This window comes from Acinonyx jubatus, chromosome C1, assembly GCF_027475565.1.
Source record: "Acinonyx jubatus isolate Ajub_Pintada_27869175 chromosome C1, VMU_Ajub_asm_v1.0, whole genome shotgun sequence".
In the NCBI taxonomy this organism is placed as follows: Eukaryota; Metazoa; Chordata; class Mammalia; order Carnivora; family Felidae; genus Acinonyx; species Acinonyx jubatus.
The window spans coordinates 151983509-152009061 of record NC_069381.1 but is presented as its reverse complement, the minus strand read 5'-3'; the positions used below and the strand labels follow the sequence as shown (position 1 = coordinate 152009061).

Sequence of the window (25553 nt, the reverse complement as noted above, 5' to 3'; positions counted from 1 at the left end):
TTTCTCCACTCTATTTCTCTTGCTCAGTCTGGGCACATGTGTGGTGTGTATTTGGGAAGCTCCCTCTTCCCATCCCTGTGTCATTTTGCAGAGCTCTTGGGAAAGGTTGGGGAACTCATTTTCAGGAGCCTTTGGGTGTTCTGGAATGAAAAGACCACTTATCTAACTCAATCCCCTTATAGGAAAAACTATCAGGATAACTTGGTGGTCTGGATTAAGGACAAAAGAATATTTTTCTTTTTGGAGAAAAGGGGATCTGCGACCAGGGCTCAAAACAAGGACCTAAAGTCTTTTGAGCTCAATTTACAGCTGAAGCTGGAAGCGCCCCAGAAGCCAGCCATTGTGTCAGCATGTTAGTGCACTTTGGGGAGATTTGACTGGGTATGATTGAGAACCAAGAGCTAAGACAGCGAAGACACTAGTTACTGGTGAGACTTCAGAGTTCCCTCCTTATTGGCATGAAAAACGCAGGGCTGGCTGTCTTTGCTCAAGTACATGGCAGGATGCCGGATTCTTAGTCAAATCAGAGGCAGGGTTAGAGGCCTCCACTTACAACACTATAATCCCCCTAATGAAATCCACTCACCAAACACGGTAGTGACTAACTGAAAAAATAAAAGAAATGCAGCCACATTTGTATCACCAAATGGGAAAACAGGTCACACGATTTTCATATATTAATTAATATCTTGACCAAACTGACCCTTCCATTGAGTGAAATCAGATATAAATTAAATTGTAATGCTTTCGCTTTGCTACTAGTCAGCAATTAAGTTTGTCTACTATTAGTCATTCACTGTGATTGGCACTAGTGAATCCACACAAACAAGACAAGTGAGTTCCCTGCAAAATGGAGTTTATGTTAAGCAGTTTGATACTCACCTGATAATCCCATATCATGTCTGCATAATCACTCTTTATAAGAACTACCTCTGATGACTAAAAGTCAGAAGTACCTTTCTTTAAATATTACAAGAAACCATACTTGGCCTGATTCAATCTGAGACTTATTCCACAACAATAAAAATGGCTATTTCCTAAGCCTCTCACACTGTGCTAGGGATATCGCACAATGTTTCTTACTTCACAAGCACTGGATTTTAAAAACCTGTAAGAGGTTTTTGAAGAGTTTCAGGTAAAGGAAAAGGCGCAGGTCATATGTCACCTACCAGTGCCCCACTGCTGAGTAGAATCATGAAGACAATGAAGGTTTCAAACCAGTTGTGCTCCACTATCTTATAGCAAGTTTTTCTCAAGTTCCACCAGAGTTTTCCTTTGCCTTCTTCTATGCTTATCTGACAACACTTGAACTTCCGTACACAGTCTACAATAAGTCAAAGTAAATGAAGAAAAGAGAATTACTCTTGGATTTTGTACCTTTGTGTTGGTGGGAACCTCTTCTAAATTATTACCTGATACATTGTACATAACTATTTTTTAAAGATGGCTTCCACTCATGCAAACAGAAGTCATCTGTATAGTTTTTAAATCATTCATTCAAAAATACTTTTTATGTTTATGTGATTATTATTATGGGTTATATTACATAATAAAAACATATAGAAAAACAGAAGGAAAAATAAAATCACCGAAAGTTGGTATTTCCATCTTATCATCTTATGAGTGTGATTCCATTTATATATGGACATTTGAATTCTAAGTAGTTCATTTCATGGCATAATATATACATTTTGCTTTTTTTTTACAAATAAATAGAACTGTGAAAGTTTTCAAAACACTTCTCTAAATAAGATTACCAGACTTAACCAGAATCCATAAAATTATTCCACTATTATTGAATATGTTGCTTTAATTCTGGCTATTATCAGCAACAATGCCGTAAACACTTTTGTGTAACTTGTGTATATAAACATACTGAGTTATAGTTTATCAAGACTTGACAACAAATATTTATTGAATATCTGCAGCATTCAAGGAATTGTACTGGACAGATTACAATACTAGAACGTGTAAACATAGCTTTTCTTTAACAAAAAGTGTGCATTTTAAGTACAGGAGTTTTGCTCACAAATTCTATAGTCACAGCAAATAAATAATATCACAAATTAAATAAAGTGTTGTGAGAACTGATCGGCCAGATTAATTTTTGATATTGAGCTTTGTAGACAAAATGAATTTCGGGTTAGACTTTGAGGGATAGGTAAGAATCAGGTCTAGTACAGGAGCTGTAAAAGAATGGAGAAACAATGGCATCAATAAAACTTAATAATAGACCTAGAAGTTGCATAAAGGAGACAGGAGTCAATCTAAAAAGGGGATCTGAATGAGTCAGTTGGAGAATTTAGATTTTATATGCTGTCTACGAGTAAAACATTGAAGGATTTATTTGGGAGTTATGAAGATGGACATGGTAAGAACATGGGTGTAGAATGATCTCTACCTATACAAGGGACTGAATGGATAGAAGAAAGAAGTTGAAATTCAATCAACTGAACACTAAGAAAGTAAAAACAAGGTAAGCGTGGTGATGGTGGTCAGGAATCAGGAAATAAGGCGGAGTGATGGGATCTGATAGCACACACACAGCAGGATGCTGGGGCGTGGGAGACAGATGAGTCATGACATAGGGTTTTAACCAGGAAGAGGACTCTGGATCAATGAATAGAAAAATGGAAACCTCATCTTGAAAAGAGCAGATATTTTACTGTATAGATATTTATCAGATGCTACTTTATAATGCCAGCCAGCCAGATCATAGCCTTTGTTTCATGAAAATTTAATGATGCACATTGTTATTAGCCTCTCAACTAAGAAATAAATAGCATTATATTTGTTGTTTCTTTGAGGGCAAGATCTTTTTCATATTTCTGTTTCTCAAAAGATCAAGAAGATTTACATGACCTGAAAATATTCATTGTAATAAAATAAATGGAACTAAATTTAGGTGTTGTTTTTTTTTTTCTCTAAAGAGAATATGAGATGAAAAAAACCAGTTTAACAGAAAAAGACTGATTTTAGTGGGAATGATAAATGCCGAATTTGAGACATTGGCTTATTTCTGAGAAAAAAGGAAGAAAATGGGATAAGGAAGGAGAATAAAATGGGTCTAGTCTGTATCTGTTTTATTCTTAAATAAAAAGTCTTAAGCAAATATGATAACAGTATTCAAATTGTTAAAGTTGGTTGGTGGGCATCTATATATTATTTATCATTTTCTACAATGTGAAGTTACTCTATATTCTATATAGAACATATTTCATAATATTTCATATTTAAATGTTTTTAAGCTTCACAAATGACAAATGTTGAGAGTATCATAGTTATTATTCCATAATTACATATTATTTCCTTATTATTGCAGTATATATGCATATATTGTAACTCAAAAAATAAGCTAATTGTCTGGTAAAGAGTAAAAACTAATGCCACAGAAATTATGTTTGTGAAATACCACTTGAATTATTGTGGATTTTCACAATAATTGAATGTTTTGTGAAGTCATATATTTTTTTCATAATGAAGTAACACTGGAACGTATGCAGACTTTTTGGAGAAAAATAGCAAAAAGTGACTTACTTCCCTCATAACTTAGGCTGAACAAATAGCCCTCCCTCTGAAGTTATTTAAAAATTGACAATTAATATTTAAGTATTTATTTTTACCAATGCATATAAGTCCCAAATCAATAGGTATATGCAACATAATCTTCTGTAATACACCTTGAAAGAATCCAACATCAATTGTGATTTCTAATGTCTGTGTAATTACATATGCTAAAAATTAGCTTAAAGTTTAAATTAAAATAGCTTTAATGTTATTTTTTTTTAATGTTTATTTATTGTGAGAGAGAATGAGCATATGTATGCATGGGGGTGTGGGAGCTGGGTGGAGGCGAGAGAGCCAAAGAGAGAGGAGAGAGCAGCCCAAGCAGGTCCCACCCTGTCAGTGCAGAGCCTGATGCAGGGCTCTATCTCATGAACTGTGAGATCATGACCATGAGCCAAAATCAAGAGTCAGAAGCTTAACCAACTGAACCAGGCAGGCGTTCTAGTTTTAGTGTTCTTAATGTAAACACGCATAACCCAAATGAAACACATATGGAATTAGTTGTAACAAAATTGCATTACTAATAACAATTTGAGGCAGTCACTATATTTAAAACAAATTTTTACTAAAGCAATTACAATATAGTATTGATTTGAGGCTAAGACATGGCATGCATTATTAAATAGCTGTTAACTAAAAAGTGAGTTAAACGAAGTGATTTCCAGGGTTTTAGAGAAACGTTTCTGTACCTACAATAGAAATTTATATAAGAAAGGTGAAGAATTTCGTATCTTGTGTTATTGTACTAATTTTTCTGCCTCTTTGTATCATTAGTGGTGCATTCCCTCACACTCTGGACTGGCCAGGTAACTTTGCTTTTGTGAACGGGACAGGAGCAAACCTGACATAAGAGGAGGCTTGACCAGTCCTTGGCAGGTTTCCTCTCTTGCTCTTGTGCCTTCACCACTAGAACATATCTGGCCACTATGTGGAGAACGAGATGAGTGGAGTGGAGCTGAGGCAGCCCAACAGTCCGTCTAAGACCTCAGGTTTGGAAGAGAGCCTATCCAAGATCAGCAAAATCATCTAGCTGGCCTTGGACTTGTGAGCAAAAGTATGTTTTTTGCTTAAATGCTAAGAAGTTTTGGGCTGTTTGATATATAGCATTACTGTTCAGAAAATAACTGATTCATACTTCAAATAACATAATTTTAGCTTTTTTCAGAAAGTCCTCTTGGTATGCCCCAGTGGCATGGTGCCTCATATTATATAACTCAATATATTTTGGCACTTCATTATCTGTTATCTACTAACATTCAGAACTAACAAGAAATTGACCTTGACAGATGCAAATAACCATAAATCATGGACAGTTTTAAATATATACTTATCAATTAGTACCCATTGTAAACTGATAAAACAGTGCACAATAAATTACTTCTTTGACTTAAAATTTGTTTCCTTTAATTTTTTTTTAAAGCTAAAGAGAGATATGCTTGATTTGGCTTTCTCCCTGATTAGATATTCTAGAAGACTACCAAAACACCCATAGACTTAGGAGCATTTCTTAGTTGAACAGGATGACAAATATAAGCGTGTCTGATTACATAAACTTACCTTTCAAAAACGTATCTTTGTTTTGATACAGAAAAAGAAAAAAATCAAACAAGTAAATGAACAGCTACTAGATAGATATAAATGATTGGAGGGTGGAGAGAGAGACTGGTAAGAGAGGTCCAATGAGCTCATATGCATGGTTCCACTTACCTTCTGTGAAACAGGCTTCAGGTTCAAGGGATTCTTCGGGTTCTACCTCAGGTTGCTCACCCTCAGCGGGAGCTCCTATATCAACTGTGCTGCCTTCAGATGAACTAGTTGCATTTAGCTTCTGAAAATCAATTCCACAGAAAAGGTTTTAAAATATTTTCTTTAATCTATAATATAAAAATTCAAAAGGCGTGCCCTCAAGTCTTCTGTATGCAATTTCCTTGATCTGTAATTTAAGAATATCTTAAACATAATGCCAGTCCGCTTTAGTAGAGGTGGGGGTCACAAGATTAGAGGTAGCACCACAGCAGATTTTTTTTCTTTAAAAATATGGTGCTAACAACTTAAATAATTTTTGATTAAGCACACATGTAGAGATACTGAAACAAAATCCTGGAGAGAGCTTATGTAAGCCACCAGAGTCACATGGTCATCTGTGATCTTGCTTTTGTAAATTAGCTTGCAAATGGTATAGTTTGTTTTATTCTAAAATTGTGACCCAACCAACGAAAGCTGCACAAGTGTATTTTCATGTCAAATACAGAAAAGATTTGATCAAATGCACATAAACAGCAACAATCTAAATTTATCCACTTTTCATTGACATGAAAACATATACCACTAGTTGTTATTAAATATATTCTATAGTTTTTTTACTCAGAAAAGAGCAGCACATTGTTAGCTTTATAGCAAGAGCTGGTATTTTGCATTCTCTTTGGCCAATGCACTCCTGAGTTTCATTGTGCATTTGGAAACTACTTGTTACTCTGGCACTCTCACCTGTCCTGTTAATACAGGGAGAAATGAATCTCTAGGTAGTCATTTTGGTTTCCTTTAGGCTACATCAAATACCACCAAAAGAAAAATATAATAGGAAGAAGTTGTTTTAAATCTTGAAATCCACCAAACTTTAGTCAGGTTAGGGTGTTCAAAGGATCAGCATAAAGGAAGGTATCCCAGTCTTTAATCTGGTCTTAAAATGATGCAGGAATGACACAGGGCCAGGTATGAGTGCCACATGGAATCAGAGTAGTTTGGGCCATAGCATTCTCGGACCTGTTACAATGTTATTACCATTAGTGCATAACATTAGGAAATGGCTGAGCTGATAAGAGCTACTTTATAAAGGGGATGAGGTAAGCACATGATAAAATGCACATTGAAGTATGTTAAATTACTATAAAATGGGTATTGTAGTCAGTACTAGAGATACTCTACTCATATTTGAGCTAAGGATTATATGGATTTGCCCCAGGAAGATGGTTCCTTTAATTTATGAAAATAATTTTCTTTATACAAAATATTTTCTTGGCATGGCGATGCTCATGAATTACAACTACTTATATGTGATACATATGAGATTGAAAATGCTTTTGTGCAATTTAACAATATCAATGATAGAAGCATAAATATTAGATGTGAGTCTATCTTCTTAGAACTGTTTCAGGATTGTTTTTTAATTTGACCAAAACATTAAATCAAGTATTGTATATTATAAAATGCTTGAAATTTGTTGAATTCTTTTTCTGCTCACCAAATGTGTCACAATACTAAACAGATAATCATGATATCTTTGTCCTTACAATCGGAATATATTTTGGTTTAAGATGACATGGCAAAGTGGGAATATTTATTGCACATATTTTAATTCTTTACACTGCGTATAATTTCCTATCCTTTGTCTTTTGGCTTTGATAAGTATAGCTCTGTTTATATACAATTGACTAAGAAATGACCAAATTATTGTCTCATTCCAATCCATCTGATTCACATAAAATTGTTACATATTAGGGACCTAAAGATACTGATCTTATCATTTGTAAGATGTTGAAACATGACATAGATAATCAGAAAAACTGAAGCTTAGTCAGAACTGATCTAACTAGAGACAGCCCACAATAAGAAATGGAATACATTCCTTTTAGGAAAAAGGATAACACTGTAAATACAGATTGGGGAAAGACCTAGGGATGAGCCCAAGGGAAAAATGAAGATCCATATTCAGGGTACTCCACACATTAGTGAGTGACCGTACCACAGTCCACATCAGTGCTGGGTATGTCGCAGGTACTCAATAAATATTGTTTAAAAAATGAATGAATGAATAGACTTCTCCATAACAAAATGAAGATTAGGTCTTGACAGTGATTGGAAGAAGTCATCAGATAAATTCCAGTGGATCTTGGTTTGAAATGTTTCAGAGGATCCCTGTAACATAAACTATCACTTCTTTCATTTAGTGCAGTTCCTTAGTACTGATATAGAAGTAACGTCTTTTTACTGAGCTAAATATTTGTGTATTTAAAGGTCAGGTTACTACTTTTTCATAAGTGCACCATGAAAGTGTTTTGTCTCTAGAAGACGTATATAACCAGACTTAATCGTCTGAAGCAAAGGTACTACTTTTGCCATTTTTGTGTCCCTAGTACCTATCCAATGTTTGTGTTTAATAGATGTTTGTTGCATAAATGAATAAATGACCAGTGCATGGACTCTTTTATTCTGTCAGTAACTACTTCTGACATCTCCTAGTAAATACTTTCACATCGAGGGAATACAAATAATATTCACACTTATGTGCAGAATAACACAAATCCTTTAAGATTCTGAATTGTGTAAATAATGGCCAGCAACTTTTAGAATTAGGGGTGCTGTCTCAACATCAGGCTTTCAATTATTCAGGCCTGAAATGTGTATATGAAGAAAATTATAGTTTAACTCTGGAATTAGTAAACTGATACTGAGTCATTCTGACAATGTTTTCCTTCTTTTGACTCGACGATGTAAGTGGATCTGCAGTCCCACTGGTGAACGGAACCTTTTTAAGGAGAGGCACTCTCATCCTTCTCCATCTTCCCTCTGATGTGGACCAGCAGGGGTCCACCTGTCACATGCATTACTTCACCTGGCTTACAAATAAAGAATCTAAGCTGTACATTATTCTTCAACGTCAACCAATCCAGTGTCTATTTAGAGAAAGAAATGTGGCTTTAATTATCTTGTCAAAAGTTATAGTGAGTCAGTAGCTGGACTCTAGATCTTCTGTACCCCATTTTACCAGAATTTTCTAGAGAATATTTTGATGATTCATAAGGAAAACCAACCTTTATCAATGTAAAATATTTAGTAGATGTGATACATACTTAAATGTTGTAGGTTCAAGATAGTGCTTGTGATATTACTGATTCCTAAGTTTCATGACTATGAAATTAGTATTAGTTCAATTTATATTTACATTCTTATAAGTATTAGTGTAGAGTAGAACTAAATACTCATTGGAATATTAAATTAACAAAAAGTTTTCTTTCAACAATAGTACTGAGATGTAGGCAAGAAACTGTGATTTATAAAGTCTTTCTTGATAACATCAATTCAATGACTTTCTTAAAATTACGTAAGAGGCAAATATCATAATATAAAGTATGTTGACTAACAGTTAAAATGTGTAAAGAGTCCATAAAAATGAAAGGAACCAAACTAAGACTATAAAACTCTTTAGCTTCAGATATGGTCATAATTACAATAAATCCTAACTATGGTACAAATTCATTAAATAGAACTGTCAAATATACATCATTATATGGAATGATTAGAACTCATGTACTTTAAGAATTTTCAAATAAAAGTTGCTTTTAAATGCTCCAAACTAGGCATCATCTACTGCAAAATGCCATATGAGTAAGAGACCAAAATATGAATTGGCTAGGAATAGAACCAGTTCTATACTTTCAAGTTCTATACTTGACAAGTTTTATATTAAAACTTGTAAAATTTGGTTGTTTAGGTTCCCTTTTTATTTTTTGTTCTTATTTTTCAGGAAATAAATGAACTGAATAGTATTATTAGGATACCCTGCCTAGTTACATTTAAACAAAATATGTGTACTCTAATATCAGGATCAAAGAGATCAAACAGGAATAGCCAATCGTTACTTGCTATGAGTAGCATAGGCAATAATTTACTTTCAGGTGGAAATATTACTTGAACATTTATTTTAATGAAAACCTCATATTACAGGGCTCTTCCCATTGAAAATCTTCTGTATTTTTGTAGGAGTTAAGCTGGACAGAATCATATTTTGCTAAATTATCTAATAAATAAATATCAAAGTACATAATATTGCATTTTGTATTTTTAAACATTGTATCTCTTTTACTTTCCATATCATTGATAAATTACTATTAAACATTGGTGTGCCAAACTACTAGTCTTTTTTTCAGAAAGTAAAATTACTTTTAAAAATAATTAATCACGGGGCACCTGGGTGGCTCAGTTGGTTAACAACTGACTCCTGATTTCTGCTCAAGTCATGATCTCACGGTTCATGAGACTGAGCCCCATGTCTGGTTCTGTGCTCACAGGGTGGAACTTGCTTGGGATTCTCTCCTTCTTTTTCTCTGTCCCTCCTCTGCTCTCTCTCTCTCTCTCTCTCAAAATAAATAAATAAAAAACTTAAAAAAATCACAACAGAAAAAGGGAGAGAAAACTTGCTATTTTTTCACAGGCACACTTGTTTCTCATTATAAAATTGAGATACATTTTTAAGAAAATATAATTAGTAAGATTGTATATAATTTAGAAAAAGATGTATATTCTACTCTGATTCAATGAAAGGAATTGGGATTTTAGAGAAAGAAATAGCCTCAAACATAGCTTAAATCAAACATTTCATATTTAAAGATTTTGGCCCCCCCAAAACGGCAATCCTTTGTTCCACATGGATCTTAATTAGAATTTATATTTAAGGAGCTCTGGGTTATTTTCCGTGACAAACCTTAACACTATTATGACACTTTCATGAAAGTTATAATCGTTCTTGCTTTGGGATAAGCTTAAGGCCGAAGTGGCACCTTAATACCAAAAAGGGACTGTTGTTGTCTTAATGAGGAAGATGGCAAAATCAAAAGTATCATTAGCATTATACTACATTACCCAGAAATTATTTTTGTCTTTATAAAGGATACATTACACAATTTTCTAAACCATAAATTGGATTTTAAATATCCTTCTTGGTGTGGCAAAAGTAACCCTTATATCATGCTGGCCTACCCGTCAACAGATGTAGAGTGCCCCAAAGACACACACATGTTTGGCCCATTTTGTTTTTACATGAAGGATATTAAGAGCCTTTTTCTCCCTTAATTACTATCCTACTGGAAAACTTTCCCTTGAGGACTAAACATTCTCCAGGAGAAAATAATACATGGGTTCTTACTGTACCTATCCCCCCAGACCTCTCTCCCATCTTTTTCCCTCTTCCCACCCCTTGAACTGGAAACTAGGATACTTTTTTTAGGGAGCAGACAATGTTTCCTGAGAGAGGATAAGAGACATATTCAAGGAAATTGAAAATGATAATAATGTGAGAGCTAAGAATAAATGGAGTCAATTTAAACTGGTTTCTGCCTACTTTGTGTTCCCTTATACGTACTCCAGTTAAATCTCCTAAATAAACCAATAGGTAATATATCTGATAATCACTTTCCTTGTACGCCTGTTTATATAAGAACTTGATGAATGGAATAGTCAGAAAATAATGAAACTAACCTTCCCTTTTCCCAAGAAACTGGGAAAAACAAGCCATTATCATAAGGAGTCAAATCCCACATTTTCCTGAAGAATGAATACATTATAGGACAAAAAAAATCTCTCTAGTCTCTGTGTATATGTGTATCTGTGTTTCATTGTGAGCAACTACATCTCTTGGATCCCATGTCACATCATTCCTCCAATATTTAAAGCATTACCTTCCATGAGTCTAGAGTGCCAAAGACTGAATATTTTGTTCCAATGTATAAAAGAATGCTACAAGAATGACATAATCATTGCTCCTTTCCAAAGAGCCAAATATGCTTATGGTAGGTTTGTTCTAAAGTTAATGGCAGAATAGGAAACTGCACCTAAATGACAAAATATTTAATTAATATTTCTGGAAAAATAATTAAATTGCACTAAGCAATTTTGTTAACATATTTGAGCACAAAACTATGATTTCAACATCAGGAAATGCAAAGGTCCACCTAATGGACCCCAAAGAGGGTTATACTCATTGCCATGGTCACATGACAAGGAAGGTCCTATCATTCCAAAACACTGAAAGAGCTCACAATGATTCTCTACCTATATAAGAGTTTGCAGTGCATGATATATTTAAATAATATTCTTCAGGAGAAAGTTTCCCAGCAGGTTTGGGTGAAATAGAGGGGGGAGAAAAGAACCGAAAAGGACAGAGGAACAACAGAATGAAGAAGTTGGATTCCAGATCTATTTTCAGATGAACACATCACCTAAAAGATGATCATCTTACTTTTAAATTTTTTTTGGTGTGCAAAAGGCATTTACTTCCTTTTCTTTCAGTCTTAGGAGTTTTAGGGGTAAATATCAACAGAATCTCCCAGGGAATCATACTCTAAATTTAAAACACTTTTGGCCAATTGCTAAATAAAGCAATGTCATTTTCTTTAAAATGAAGCAGATAAAAATTATACCCATGCTGCTAGCAACTAAAATAGAAACATTCCAATTCATTTACATTATTGTCACATTAAAATACCTTTTAGGCAGTTTACACGTGAATAAGGAATTGCTTTGATTTGCAGATTACCCTTCAGAAAAATTTAATATGACACTGAACAAAAATTACGAACAAAGTACACCCCCTGAGGCTATATTAAAAAAAAAAAACGGGAGAGAAAGCTTTTCTGCAAGTTTTTCAAAGAGCACCTACATTTCTCCTATAAGCCCTTAGCATGTTCAAAACCGTAGCATTAAATGGAAACTAAATAATCCATTAAGGCATGCACTTTTACTTTTCACTGAATATAGTTTCTATTAAAATCTATGTAAGAAGATTAGCAACTAAATCATTTCTTTTAAAGTTAGGGTTGCCAGACTTGCCTGACCATGCTTTATATGACTCAGCATAAGAGCAGCTGTGCATATTTTTATTTTACTGCCAATGGATGGGCAAGGAATGTAGCTGAGTAACATGCAGGCCAGTCAAAATTCATTTAGAAACTGATTATAGTTATATATGTACAACTTGCTTGGGTAACCTGGGTAAAAGTGATGGCACGAGCCTCTGTCTGGTTAAAAAACACCAGAGCTGCACTCTTGATGGCTCCAGCTTGGTTTTACCCCTGTGAGAAGTAAGAATGGTAAGCAGTGAAGGTCACTATATTACACTAGTAAATTTCACTTTGAAAAATAATCATTCAAGCATGGCTTCAACATTATTAAAACACTAAAAGACAAATCAATCATTCGAAATCACAAACTATGAAAGGAATTACATTAAATACAGCCAAATAACGTTGAGTTCAAGTATACATGATTATAACATTGTAAACGCCATAGAGAAAATACAAAAAGCTATCAAGGAATCACACAGCTTTGTCAAAGACATCAAAGAGGATTTAGTTCAAACTCCTAAACAACCTCCGAGTCTACTTGGTTCATCTGTCCTATAAAAAGGGATTCATCTAGACATTCCAAAGATTCTTTAAAGTGCCCCATTTCCCCCCTTAATTTAAAAAAATTATTTAGAAAAGAAATCCATAAACTTCATACCATTTCTTACTACTATACATGTGTTATTTAACAGCACAACCCCATCCCACCAGTTAAGAAAATGACCAGACAAAAATAACTAGAAGACAGAACACTAAACAGAGATTTCAGGTAGGAATATTTGGAATTCTTGGATAATTCTCTCAAATCTCGTTTAGTTTCTAGTGTAGAGCTACTAGGTTAGATACCAAAGTTGAAAACCTGCACATTTCTCTTCCCAGACTACTTCTATCTAATGACTGAATCTTTCATTAGTTTGTATTTAGCAAGCTTGATATAAAGACAGAATTGAAAATTTCTCAAGTAATAAAACTTAACAACCAGGTAACAATCTCTAAGGTGGGAAGGAATCAAGAGGACTCCACAGCTAAGGCAATACTATAATTCTATTTCCAACTGGCAGATCAGTCTCTTCCTCCAATTCCAAAGTACTGACTTCACATATATTATTTTGGAATACTTAATTCAAACAGAAAACAAATGGAAAAGCTTAATGGTAACTGGAAGGAGAGCTTCCATTTTCCTACTATACACCCCACCTGACTGGACATTCCTCCTATGTTGAACATAATGGTTTGAGGTGAGACATGAATATTCGCTCTTTTGGAGAAGCCTGAGACTTTAAAATTTCTGAAAATTAAGAAGACTCACTGTCAAGATATTCAAACTTAGCCAAAAGTTTAAACTGACTGGTGGCTTTAACATTTGATTCTTCATAATTTCTTCTTAGTTTATATGACACCCTAAAATTAAACATACATAAAAAGAAAAATTGACTTCCCTTACTGTAAGGGAAATGTTTAGCGTTTGGTATGATGTCAAGATAACAAGAGGGGAATATACAGTAAAATTTAATGACCCAATTCTATTTTCTAAATGCTGACCTCAATTTCTGGTAATATACAATACCAGAAATTAGGCCCCACCCTTTCCTTCAGCATAATCCAACCAACTATGCTTACCCAAAATTTTATTAATATATATATGGTTATTGTTAAATTTAAAAATAATGACCTTATTAGTAAACATCTGAGTCCAACTAGTTATAGCAATTTGTTGCCTCAGGCTACAAAGTTTTCCCTTGAATCTCATCACTTATTTTGTGAAACTAGGAGCTATGGCATTGTTACTTACATGTTAATTTTAGTACCTATATTTAAATTTCCTCTGGATTTCATGTTTAACATCTACTTCTACCTAATGACTGAATTAGCAGTACTACCTGTCTTATAAGCAAGAAAGAATGAAAAATAGCATATTCTTCAGTGATTTTACGTGATCCACATGCAAATACTGATGGAAATAGCTAAGGTTTCCTTCATAGAAATATATTTTTGTTCATAATTTTATTAACTAATGTCTAATTTTTGTGACTGTTATGCTACTTAAAGTTTATCCTTCAGGGCCTCAAACTCCCCAGTTATCTTTCTTAGAATGAAGACAGTACTAGAGGTCTTTCTCTTCTCTGTCAATCAATTCAAATGGCAAGAAAGGATGAATCTTTGTTTTTGGCTGTTATTTTTCTGTTTACTCAAGCTTTAATCACTGGGAATTCTGTTTTCATTTTAGTATGGTTAAACAATTAAACACTAAGGATTTAAATTCTTTCTTCTCTTTATTCTCAACCCTGTGCTTATTAACCTATAAACAAACTAAAAGCACCTCTGGTACTCATACTCTTCTAGGAAATCAAAGAATACTTTAAACTGCCAAGATGCTTAATGTAAATTGGTAAATTCAGAATTTTACATTCTCTAATGTATCATGGCATATTGTTTGTGTAGACACCATGTGCTGGTTCAGTAAGGTTAAACACACTTTCAGCATGATTCTTCATCACTACCTTCACTTCCTTAAAAAAACATTTACTTCAGAAACATGAACCTATATGTAAATATCAAGTCAAGATCCCAATCAGATTTTTCATAAATAAAAATATCTGTGCAAACTAAGTAAGATCACATTTTAAGAAGTGTTTCATAAAAGCCAAGTGAGAATTAGAACTGCCCTCTCGCCAAGTATTTTTCTAGTATGTACCAAAAAACACCATTGTGGGAGAATTACAAGGAAGAAAGTGAATAAATGAAGGCACTTTCACAAATCTAAAATTATTTTTTTAAATTAGAAAAATTCATATTAGTCTGCATATTCATATTATCAAGAATCCAAAATGGTGACTATTTGAGAAAATGAGTCAGCATACCATTTGTCTAGCTACATTTTAATCTGTCATCAACTTATCTATCACCAACTTTGCCAAAGAAAGGGTATCAATAGACATTTTCTATTTTCTTACAGAGATGAAACATAACCTTAAAGTAGTCTCATAGTTTAAAGCATACATTATGTCAAAACATCTTTTTATTTAAAAATTCCTACCTCTTTGCTTTCCTCCATATCTGACTCACTGCTGAATTCTTCAGTATTTAAATTTTCAAAGTCGGACTCTCCGACAGCAATTGGTACAGTCACAGTGAGGCTGGGATTGTTTATGAATGACATGTAATCGCTTTCATCCACAACATATTTTTCGACACTGCTGCCTATGCCACTGGTAGTTCCATTTCCATCTTTGAGATAATTGAGATCTTTGCCTATTTCTATAGTGGTATGGTTGGAAATACAGCTGTCTTTTTTGTTATTTAGATCTTCAAGAGGTTTAATTTCATCTAAAGCCTTTTGCTTTCTAACAAAGGCTTTCTGAATAAATTCACGTAGTTTTCTCTTAACATAATCAATTCCTTTCTGCATCCTCCCCACAGCAATCTGGAGATTGTTCATTTCATTATCATCATCAGTGGCGGCAAGGTTGTCAGAACTGAACGAACTCAAGAGCAAGGCCAGGAAGAGGTTCAGAACCTGAACACAACAGGAAAATAGGTGATCAAAACATTGTGTTGTTTCAGTTGCTCTTAACTATAAATTTTCCAAAATTACTCTTACATCTCATTTTTTTTTTACTAATAGGTATTCCTTTTAGTTTATGATAAACTATTCTGGAAAAGGTGAATGGAATAAATACCTGGCCAATATCAAGTAATACTATTAACACTATTTCCTTTTCAGTCATTGCAAAATTACTGAAACCACTATTATAAGAAACTTCTAAATGAAGTTCAGTTCCAAAAGAGAAATCTTAGTTATCTAGATAACCATACAGTGAATAAGGAAAAAAAAAGTTTTATTTGGGATGCTAAGTATTTTCCCCATGTGACCTGGATTTTCCAGGACACTGATAATTTATTATAATTTTATTTCTAAAACCAAAGATGATTCCATAAACATGATTTTATTTTTATGTGTTTGTACCAATTTTTGCACGTAGATAACTTACCAAATTAGAAAAAAAATATAACTATTGCTAAATCAAAAGCCACAGTTTTGGTTCAGAAAATCTTGGTCACTAGATCTATAAAATGGCTGAAATACTATACAAAATAGTTATTATATGATAATAATGATGTTAACATCGACTTATGATGGTGGAATCAAGGTATTACCTTGAACAAGATTACTAATTAATCTATAACTTGAGTCTCCAAAAATAAGCCCGTCTGGCATGAGAGAGTAAAAAGATTAGTGACTATAAACCTATTTACGTACTCAACAAGTATAATTTACTAAGGGATAGCGTATTCAGATGGGACAAGGCCAAGCTGTAAGTTTTTTCCAGGATTTGATTGATAATGTTTATGAGTCTCTGATTATTCAAGCATATAGAGTAAAAAAAGGATATAGTAGTAAAGGGAGCCAAAGACAAAATGTAAATAATAAAGAAGAAGAGTCCTAGAAAAGATTTCAAGGAAAACTACAATGAAAAGGAGGCAGCATCCTTGGTCCATTCCTACCTTTCCAATAAGCTAATAAGGCCTACAACTCCTTTGATATCCAGTTACACGTTAGTACAACCAATGGTAGTAAGAAATGTAAAAATTTGTAAGATCCAATAACGACTTCAGATAAGCTGTGAGTCTATCTTGACATCTCTCAATGGCTACACCATGGCTGCTGGTATTCATACTAAGGCCTACTCCTTTACTTCAAGAATTTACCAATAAAGTTATATTTTAATGTGCTTTGCTTTTGGATTTATTATTTGGATGAAAAATAGATGAAAGAAAAAAATGCTACATTTTGGTTTTTATCCATAATAAAAGTGAATTTTGGTGTCATAATTGTTTTCTAGATTTGATTTCTGAAGGTTTATTAATGAACTTTGTCTATTAGGAAATTTTTTCTTGATATGTATCAATCAACTCTCCAGAGTGAGATCCAACTTGTATTTTCTCTTCAAAGTACTGAGAAAATACTACAGAGTACTGTTATCGCTATATATGGCCCACTCCCGTTTCTTGTTAGGAGGGTGGGGAAGTCTGTGGCCCCACCTCTGTCTTGCCTTTGGACCAGGCATCACAGTGATTCCTGACACTTGTGGTGGAGCACCATAAGAAGTTTATGTGAGTTCAAATGGTGTTCTATCAGTTCGCCTTTGGGGGACTTTCTTCTCTTTAGTGAGGATGAAAAGTAAAAATTATAGGAGGCAGTGCATCAAGTCATTCTTCCTTGTTTAAGCAAATGTAATCTGAACACATTTCCTTACTGGTGGCAAACATGACAGATATTATTACTACCTTAGTTACTCCAGAAATATATCCAGGATATGACAAAAGAAGAAACTTTTAAAGCTGATAGTAAAAAAAGAATGGAGAGCCTTTAATTCTTTCCTTAAAGGTACAGGATTTAAATTTATGTATGTAGATGGAAATGATTATTTTATAGACTATATCTCTTTATTCATATATAGTAATATAAGTTTATATGAAATGTCATCATAGGTATAGATACTTCTGAAATTCTCTTCTCAACTTGAATCTTCTGTACAATTACATGTCAGATTTGTCTTATTTCAGTAAATTAATAATTTATATGGGATACCTATCTGTATATACACATATATTTGAAATCAAATGAAATCTATAATACAAACTTATGACTTTTATTTCTGTTCTATATAATCCTAGGACTATCTGTTTCTGTACTATGCAATCTTATACTTCTCTGAAAGCAAGCAAGTTGTACTGGGGATTGTGGTGGCTATAAAATATACCTACAAATTATTTGATACTCCTCCACTCAAAATTTAAAGCCCAATTCCTTCTTAAGTTGAGTTCTTCTTAGTGACTAGCTCTGATGAATACAACATGGCAGAGGGACAGTGTATGACCTCAAGATCAGAACACAAAGAAAGCTTCTCCTTGCCCTCTTTCTCATGTCACCTGCTATGGGAGAAGCCAGCTGCCATGTCATGAAGATACTCAACAATCCTATTGAGAGGTCCATGTGGAGAGGAACTGAGACTTTGTGCCAACAGCCAATAAGTAACTGGGGTTTCCTGCCAATAACTAAGAGATGGAGCCTTCTTGGAAGCTGATCTTTCAGCTTCAGTCAAGACAACTGGGTCTCTAGCCAACATCTTGACAACAACCTTATGACAGACCCTGAGTCAGAACCACCCAGTTTAGCTGCTCCCAAATGTATGACCCACAGAAACTAGAGATAATAAATATTTGTCATTTTAAGTCACAGTTCAAATTTCTGGATCGCACACTGCTCATGTTTTTTGTTACTTCAAGAATAGGTCTGAATTATCTAACCCAATATTGAGGAGGTTGAAATCTGCAAATGAATAGAAATAAATGATAACTGTTAGCCTTTTCTTCTTCCTTTGGGGAACTGGAGGTTACTTTTATGTGAAAGGAAATTAAGTCTATAAATTATATACTTTAAAATATTGGTTATGTCAGTCCTTGTTCTATGCCTCTGGATTGGGACTTAATCATGAAACTCAGTATAATTACCTAATATTTAAAGTAGAAGAACCTGATCCCCTCATTAAGTCTATTGTTTTCTCTTCTCCATCCACTGGGTCCACTGTTGCTTGGTTTGGGACAGTCTACTTTTCTTCCTAACAACCTAATCTTACATCTTAATTAAGGATAATTCAGGTTCAACTCCTTGACAAAGCCTTCCTTGATTATCCTTGCCATTGTAAAGCAATGTTTCCACTTAGTGAACTTGATATATAGTACTTTGTTTTTACACTTTTGACATGTGTTAGATACTTTCTATTTTAATCCTGTTTGAGTAAGTCATATCACTGCGTCATATATATTTTTTTATCAGCTTTTCCATGCCTCCAGGAATCAGTAAAGTTGTGTTGAGAATGGTTCATTGGATATAGACATGGTAAGTGATTTTTGAGTCAATGTTACTTGCCAACACTATAGTTTCTAAGTACAAAATAACTTATGCGTGTTTAATGGATTGAGATCATCATTAATTTTTAACTCCAATTTGTAGGAGAACTGAATATGAAACATTTTCAAGTGATACTGTTGTTGATACTTATAAATAAAATGAGTGACTATTCTTAGTAACACATCCATGCTTTAATACAAGAACTGAAAGGTAAAAGCCAGAAATGTCTCTCTCCATGGAATAGTAAGAGGTATAGTGATGAAGAACAACTTTGATTCAAAAGGTATTTTAAGAGTTTATGTTATATGCCAATTATGTCTCAATAAAACTGGAAAAAGTTAAAAACAAAGAATAAACAAATATTTAAAGAAGACTTATGTGGGTCTCCATAGTCTAAACTATACCTGGTTCCTGCAATAATGAATAATTGAGGATTGATTTTAAAAAGGCCAAAAACATAAAACATTCATCTGTTGAACATAATTTTTATGGCTATATTGTCTTTTACCGAAAATAAGGAAAATATTTTTACTACATACCACCAGGTTTCCAATCACCATGACCATCATGAAGACAGTAAGGCACATGGTTTGGCCAGCAACTTCCATACAGTCCCACATGGTTTCGATCCACTCTCCACACAGTACGCGGAACACAATCAGGAAAGAGTGGAAGAAGTCATGCATGTGCCAGCGTGGGAGCTCACAATCATTGGAAATCTTGCAGACACATTCTTTGTAGCTCTTACCAAAGAGCTGCATGCCGACCACAGCAAAAATGAAGACGATGATGGCCAACACCAAGGTGAGATTACCTAGAGCCCCCACAGAATTGCCAATGATCTTTATCAGCATATTCAGGGTGGGCCAGGATTTTGCCAACTTGAAAACTCGGAGCTGGAAACAAGAGCAAGAAGGCTATTACTGCCCTGCCTTCTAAAGAATCTGTAAATTTATTTACAGGGAAAATCTACAGCATAACTGTCTTAATTGTAGGGTGGTGGGTTATTTGTGTGTCAAACTATTATCTAGCAAATGTATCAGTTATTTAATACCATGCATTATTTTTCATTCTAAAATAGACTATTTTGTAAATAAAACAATTACATTATACAGTTCTTAATGGCATTTTAATAATAAGATACACCAAAATTTCCAGAATCTTACATAAGCATATGTAATATTCTTTTTGTTTTTCTATGGGAAACTGATATATCTAAGATTGATGGTGATTAATTAGCAGAAACTGTTTCAAAGAAGTGGAGGCTGTCATTACTTAGAAGCCCAAAGTAGATACATTTTGTAGTGTACTTGAGATGCACAGGTACAGATAAAGTTAACACAAATTATACAAGGTACAAGAGAAAAACCAACTAATTTCTTTAAATCTTTAGATTGCTTTAATCTTGCTGTTATCTTTAGTTGGCTGTAACATCAGGCTGTATTTTATAGGAGATTTATTACACCGTAATCCCCCTGCCCTTAATTGCGTTTTCACTTTCTGTGGTTTCAGTTACCCACAGTCAACCATGGTCTGGAGGCAGATGATCCTTCTCCTGACATATTGTTAGAAGGTTAATAGTGGCCTAACAGTTTGTCACAATGCCCACGTCATTCACTTCACTTCATCTCATCACATAGGCACTTTGTCACCTCATATCATATCATCACAAGAGGGTGAGTACAATACAGTAAGATATTTTGAGAAAGAGTGACCACATTCACATAACTTTTTTTGTTTTTAATTTTTTTAAACATTTTATTTATTTTTGAGACAGGGAGAGACAGAGCATGAACAGGGGAGGGTCAGAGAGAGGGAGACACAGAATCTGAAACATGCTCCAGGCTCTGAGCTGTCAGCACAGAGCCCGACGCGGGGCTCAAACTCACGGACCGCGAGATCATGACCTGAGCCGAAGTCGGCGGCTTAACCGACTGAGCCACCCAGGCGCCCTTCACATAACTTTTATTAAGAGTATATTGTTGTAATTGTTCTGTTTTATTATTACTTATTATTGTTAATCTCTTACTGTGCTTAATTTATAAATTAAATTTTACCACAGGTGTGTATGTATAGGAAAAAACAGTATATATAGGGTTCAGTACTATCTACATTTTCAGGGGGTCTTGAAACATATCCTCACAGATAAGGGGGGATTACTCGAACTACTTTATTTGAATAAGAAATACTTGGACTTAAGTAAAATATATATATTTTGTCAACTCTTATGTCTTTAGTGACTTAATAAATCAACTCAGTATAGTGTGTAAATGGCTTGCACCACTGTACTTGACATGTTGGTTGTATTATTAGCTCATGGAATCCTCTAAAGTACCATTTATAGTTCAACTGCAGCAGCGTTTCATTTCTGATGTTTCAGGAAATGTCAGGCCAGGAGTAGTGCGTTATTTAATGGCATATAAGTGATCCAAAGGAACAAAATATAAGCATCAAAATGTTTACTTTATTGCCAGGGAATAATTAATGCAAAACAGCCTACATACTAAGCAAAACACTAATGATATTATTTCCTATCACTTCCTACTTCCCCAAACTGAATCACAATCATCACAAAGATTTACTAAACACTTTTTAAAGTACTTGCCCATACTACTTGTTATACAATCATTTCTAATCATTTCTGTTGCTGTTGTTTGGCATCCTTCTAGGTTCAAATTAGACTCATAGCTATCTAGACGACTAGGTAAGGACCTTAGCTGTAAGGATCTCAACTCAAATTTGATCTTTGAAGGCAGTAAGGGAATTCTCAAAAGACTTCACAGCAAACTCTTGAACCTAATCACCATTAAGATAAGTTACCGATAGGAACTTGTCTTTACAAATTATATACAACCTCTGTTATTTGAAAGTAAATCACAAAAAGAGCCAACTCAAAGTAATAGCATGATAAAACATATCACACTTTAAATGGAAATGCGCCAAGTGATATTTTGTCTCTTAATTTAAAAGATTCGTGAGCTGATGAATATAAAGATCAAGTAAAAGACTTTGTTTAAAATTAATAAAACATAATATAGGCAACTCTTCTTAGAGACTGGATTTGGTGACTTCCTGGTTGGCTGAAGGGGCAAATGCATGGGAAGCTCTATCATCTTCTCTTGTCTACTCTACCCAGTCTCACGTCTTGACTTCTATGGGGGCAAAGTGGGCAAGTCCATAATTCTTGAGCCTCTGAGAGAAAGGTGGCTCATCCTAAATCTCAGCCAAGCCTTATGAATGGTTAACTCCACATAACTGAAAGATGAATATTGTGTTGTTTAATTGTGAGTTGGATTTATATATGAATCCTTTTTTTTTCTCCCTCCCCATTAGCCCTGCCATTCAATCACTAAAGACAGAACTGTTGGCTGTTCATTTGAATGAACTTCATCTATCCATGAAAGCTCTGATAAAGATCAAAGTACTGTCTGATTGTGGAGAAATCCAGTGTGTTTTTAAATGTATTCAAATAATATTGTAACTGTGGGAAATCCTATAATTCTTACTAGATAAGAGTGATGTCTGATTATATTAATTATAAAAACATTACGGATACTCCCAGTTAATTTACCAGCCGAAATGATCGGAGAACTGACAATCCTTCCACGTTTGCCAAACCGAGCTCCATTAAACTAAGGCTCACGATTAAGCCATCAAAAATATTCCAGCCCTCTTGAAAGTAATAATATGGATCCATGGCAATTATCTTCAGAAACATTTCTGCTGTGAAGATCCCAGTGAAGACCTAAATGAGAAATGTTATTACACAAGTGAATACTCTTGAAAACACTAATAATTATTGTCTCCCAACAGACCACAATCCAATTACAAATTTTAAAAGTTGGTTTAGGTCCAACAAATCAGTAACCTCAAATGGTCTGTACTCAAATCAATATTTAACTTTATTATATTTAAGGCTTATTAATGATGAGGCGTACATGAATTAAGACAATAAAATTAATATTGTCATTTTAGTTATCTTACATGAAAGGTTCAGTTAAATCATTATGGTCAACTGCTCGGCTCTGTCTTGTGCTAAGAATATTTCACATTAGCTGTAATAAACATGGTCACCACCAGCCCTACTGATGGTAAGAATACTAAAAATAAAAATTATTTTCCTGACCAAAAAGAAGCAGCATTCTCCATTCTCTATTTCCTTACTCTACAACTATTTCAACCTTTCTCCTCCACATGTCTTCAACTGTTTCCTTATCTTTCACTCTCAGTACTTCTGCGTCACAGAGAGGTAACAGAGGTCAGCCAGCCTGAACTTTCTCAGTGTTCCATCTACCTAACTACTTATATCCAAACCCATGCTTTGCTCTAATTTCTCTGCCTGTGTTCTGTGTCTCCTTTGGTCTTCTCAAAGAATTCATCTTCTCAATTAACCTGTAGTTTTAATCTCTTCTTGCTACTGACTGCTTCCAATTGGGATTTTATAGGGAGCAATGGACACTCAGTCCTTCTCTACCACCAGCATCATCAAAGAAACTCTCCTTGAATTCTACTTCCCCTGTTAGCTACCCCCTATACATCCTCTCCTCATGGCCCAACTTCTTTAAGAGGTTGGGCATTTGCTATACTCAGTAGTTCCATTTCTTCAACTTTACAACATATCAGTCAACACAACCTGCTTTATCCAATTTCACCAACATAGCCACCAACATCACCATTGCTAAATTCAATTGAAAATTTTGCAGTTATCTTGCTTACCTCTTCAGAAGTTTTTTCACACTGTTTACTGTTCCTTGTTCTTTAAAATATTTTCTGTTCCTGGCTTCAGTGATCCACACCTCCCTGGACACTTCTCAGTTGCTTTTCTTCTAACAAATTATTCGATATTGGATTTCTTCAGAGGTTTCTCTGTCCTGGAAATTCTTACTCTAATTTTCCTTTTACAATAAGTTTACACTTTGAGATTTATTTTTCCATTCAAGCACATCTCCTGAGGTCCAGAAATATATACCCACTTGTTTATTCAATACTTTCATTGAATGGCTATTTTACAGGTATCTCAAATTCAACAGATCCAAAATTCACCTTAAAATTTTCTCTGCACAATCTTGCTTCTCTTTTGATACTAACTCAGTAAATGAACTCACTCTCAAACTTGGTGACTATCTCAGAAACCTGACAGTCTTACTGACTTTTCCAAATATCTCTCGAATACTTCAGGTTGAAATTCATCCATGCAGGCATTACCAGCTTATTCTCCTTTTATTGTTGAGTAGACCTCCATCGTTTGCATATTCTACAGGTATTAAATACTGTGTAACACTTTTTGTTTCTTTTCTAAGCAATCTTTTTGCCACCCAATCATATGTGCTAATCTTTTCATATATTTTACACTTACATACACTGTAAACTCTTGCTTTAAAAAATCAGCTGTCTTTTAAAGAAATTAAGGAAAAAAGACAGTCTTTTCTATTTACCTACATTTTAAAATTTTGCGTGACCATCATTCCCAGATTCAATTTTCCATCTAATATGCTTTTCTCCTTCAGCCTGAAGAACTAACTTCCTTTGGCATGTCTTGTAGCATAATTCTGGCACAACTTCTCTGTTTTTGTTCATGTTAAAGTCATTTCACATTAGCTTTTGATGGATAATTTCACTGCAGAATAATAAGTTAACTTTTTCTTTTTTTCTTTCTTTCATCAGGCCATTTTCTCATGGACTGAATTATTTCTGATGAGATATCAGCCCCAGTCTTCTGGCTGTTTCTAAAAGTTTCTTTTATTTTCAGCAGCTTGACTAAGATTTGCCCAATGTAGTTTAAATTTATCCTTGCTGATGTTCACTGAAATTTTATAATTTAATTTCAAAATGTCTAAATTAATATTTGCCACCAATTTTGAGAAATTTTGGCCATTGCTTTTTCAAATATTTGTTTTGTTCTACTCTTCACCTTTCTCCTTCTGGGTCTCCATTATGCAAATATTCGACCATTTGATGTTATTTTGCAGATTAGGAAGACTCAGTATACTTTTCTTTTTGGTTTTCCTCTGCCATTCAAATTGGATCATTCTATTGATTTGCTTCAGTTTAGCAACCCTTTCTTCTGTTGTCTGCTTTTTAAAAAACCCATCAAATGAATTTTTCATTTTAAGATTTTTTCTTTTTAGTTCTAAAATGTCTAGATGATTCTTCGTTATAGTTTTCATTTTTTCCTGCTCATACTCTCCATCTGTTTATTCTTTATGACTATTTATTTCCTTCAGAGCATTAAACACATTTATAATAGCTCCTCTAAAGTCCTTTTATGTTGATGCTAGCAATTCAGTCATTTCTGGATCTATTTCTATTGAGTGTTTTTTCTCTCAACTAAGACATGTTTTCCTATTTCCTTCACATATCATGCAATTTTTTATGTGATGTGATGTGTTGTAGAGAATTCTGATCAATTATTTTCCTCTGAACAACAATGATTTTTGCTTTATCAGGCAATT

At 34.1% G+C, this 25553-nt stretch overlaps 1 protein-coding gene across 5 annotated transcripts in view; it reads right to left on the bottom strand.

Moving 5' to 3' along the window:
• The window catches only part of SCN2A (sodium voltage-gated channel alpha subunit 2), a 139291-nt gene that overhangs the window by 21391 nt on the left and 92347 nt on the right, over window positions 1-25553 (bottom strand). For all 5 annotated transcript variants that reach the window (XM_053215216.1, XM_053215212.1, XM_053215214.1 and 2 more), the window contains exons 15-19: window positions 22673-22846; window positions 19641-19997; window positions 15223-15702; window positions 5275-5395; window positions 1170-1324 (exon numbers count right to left, since the gene is read on the bottom strand). In XM_053215216.1, coding sequence (XP_053071191.1) covers window positions 1170-1324; window positions 5275-5395; window positions 15223-15702; window positions 19641-19997; window positions 22673-22846 — 1287 coding nt within the window. The remainder of the gene's footprint in view (window positions 1-1169; window positions 1325-5274; window positions 5396-15222; window positions 15703-19640; window positions 19998-22672; window positions 22847-25553) is intronic.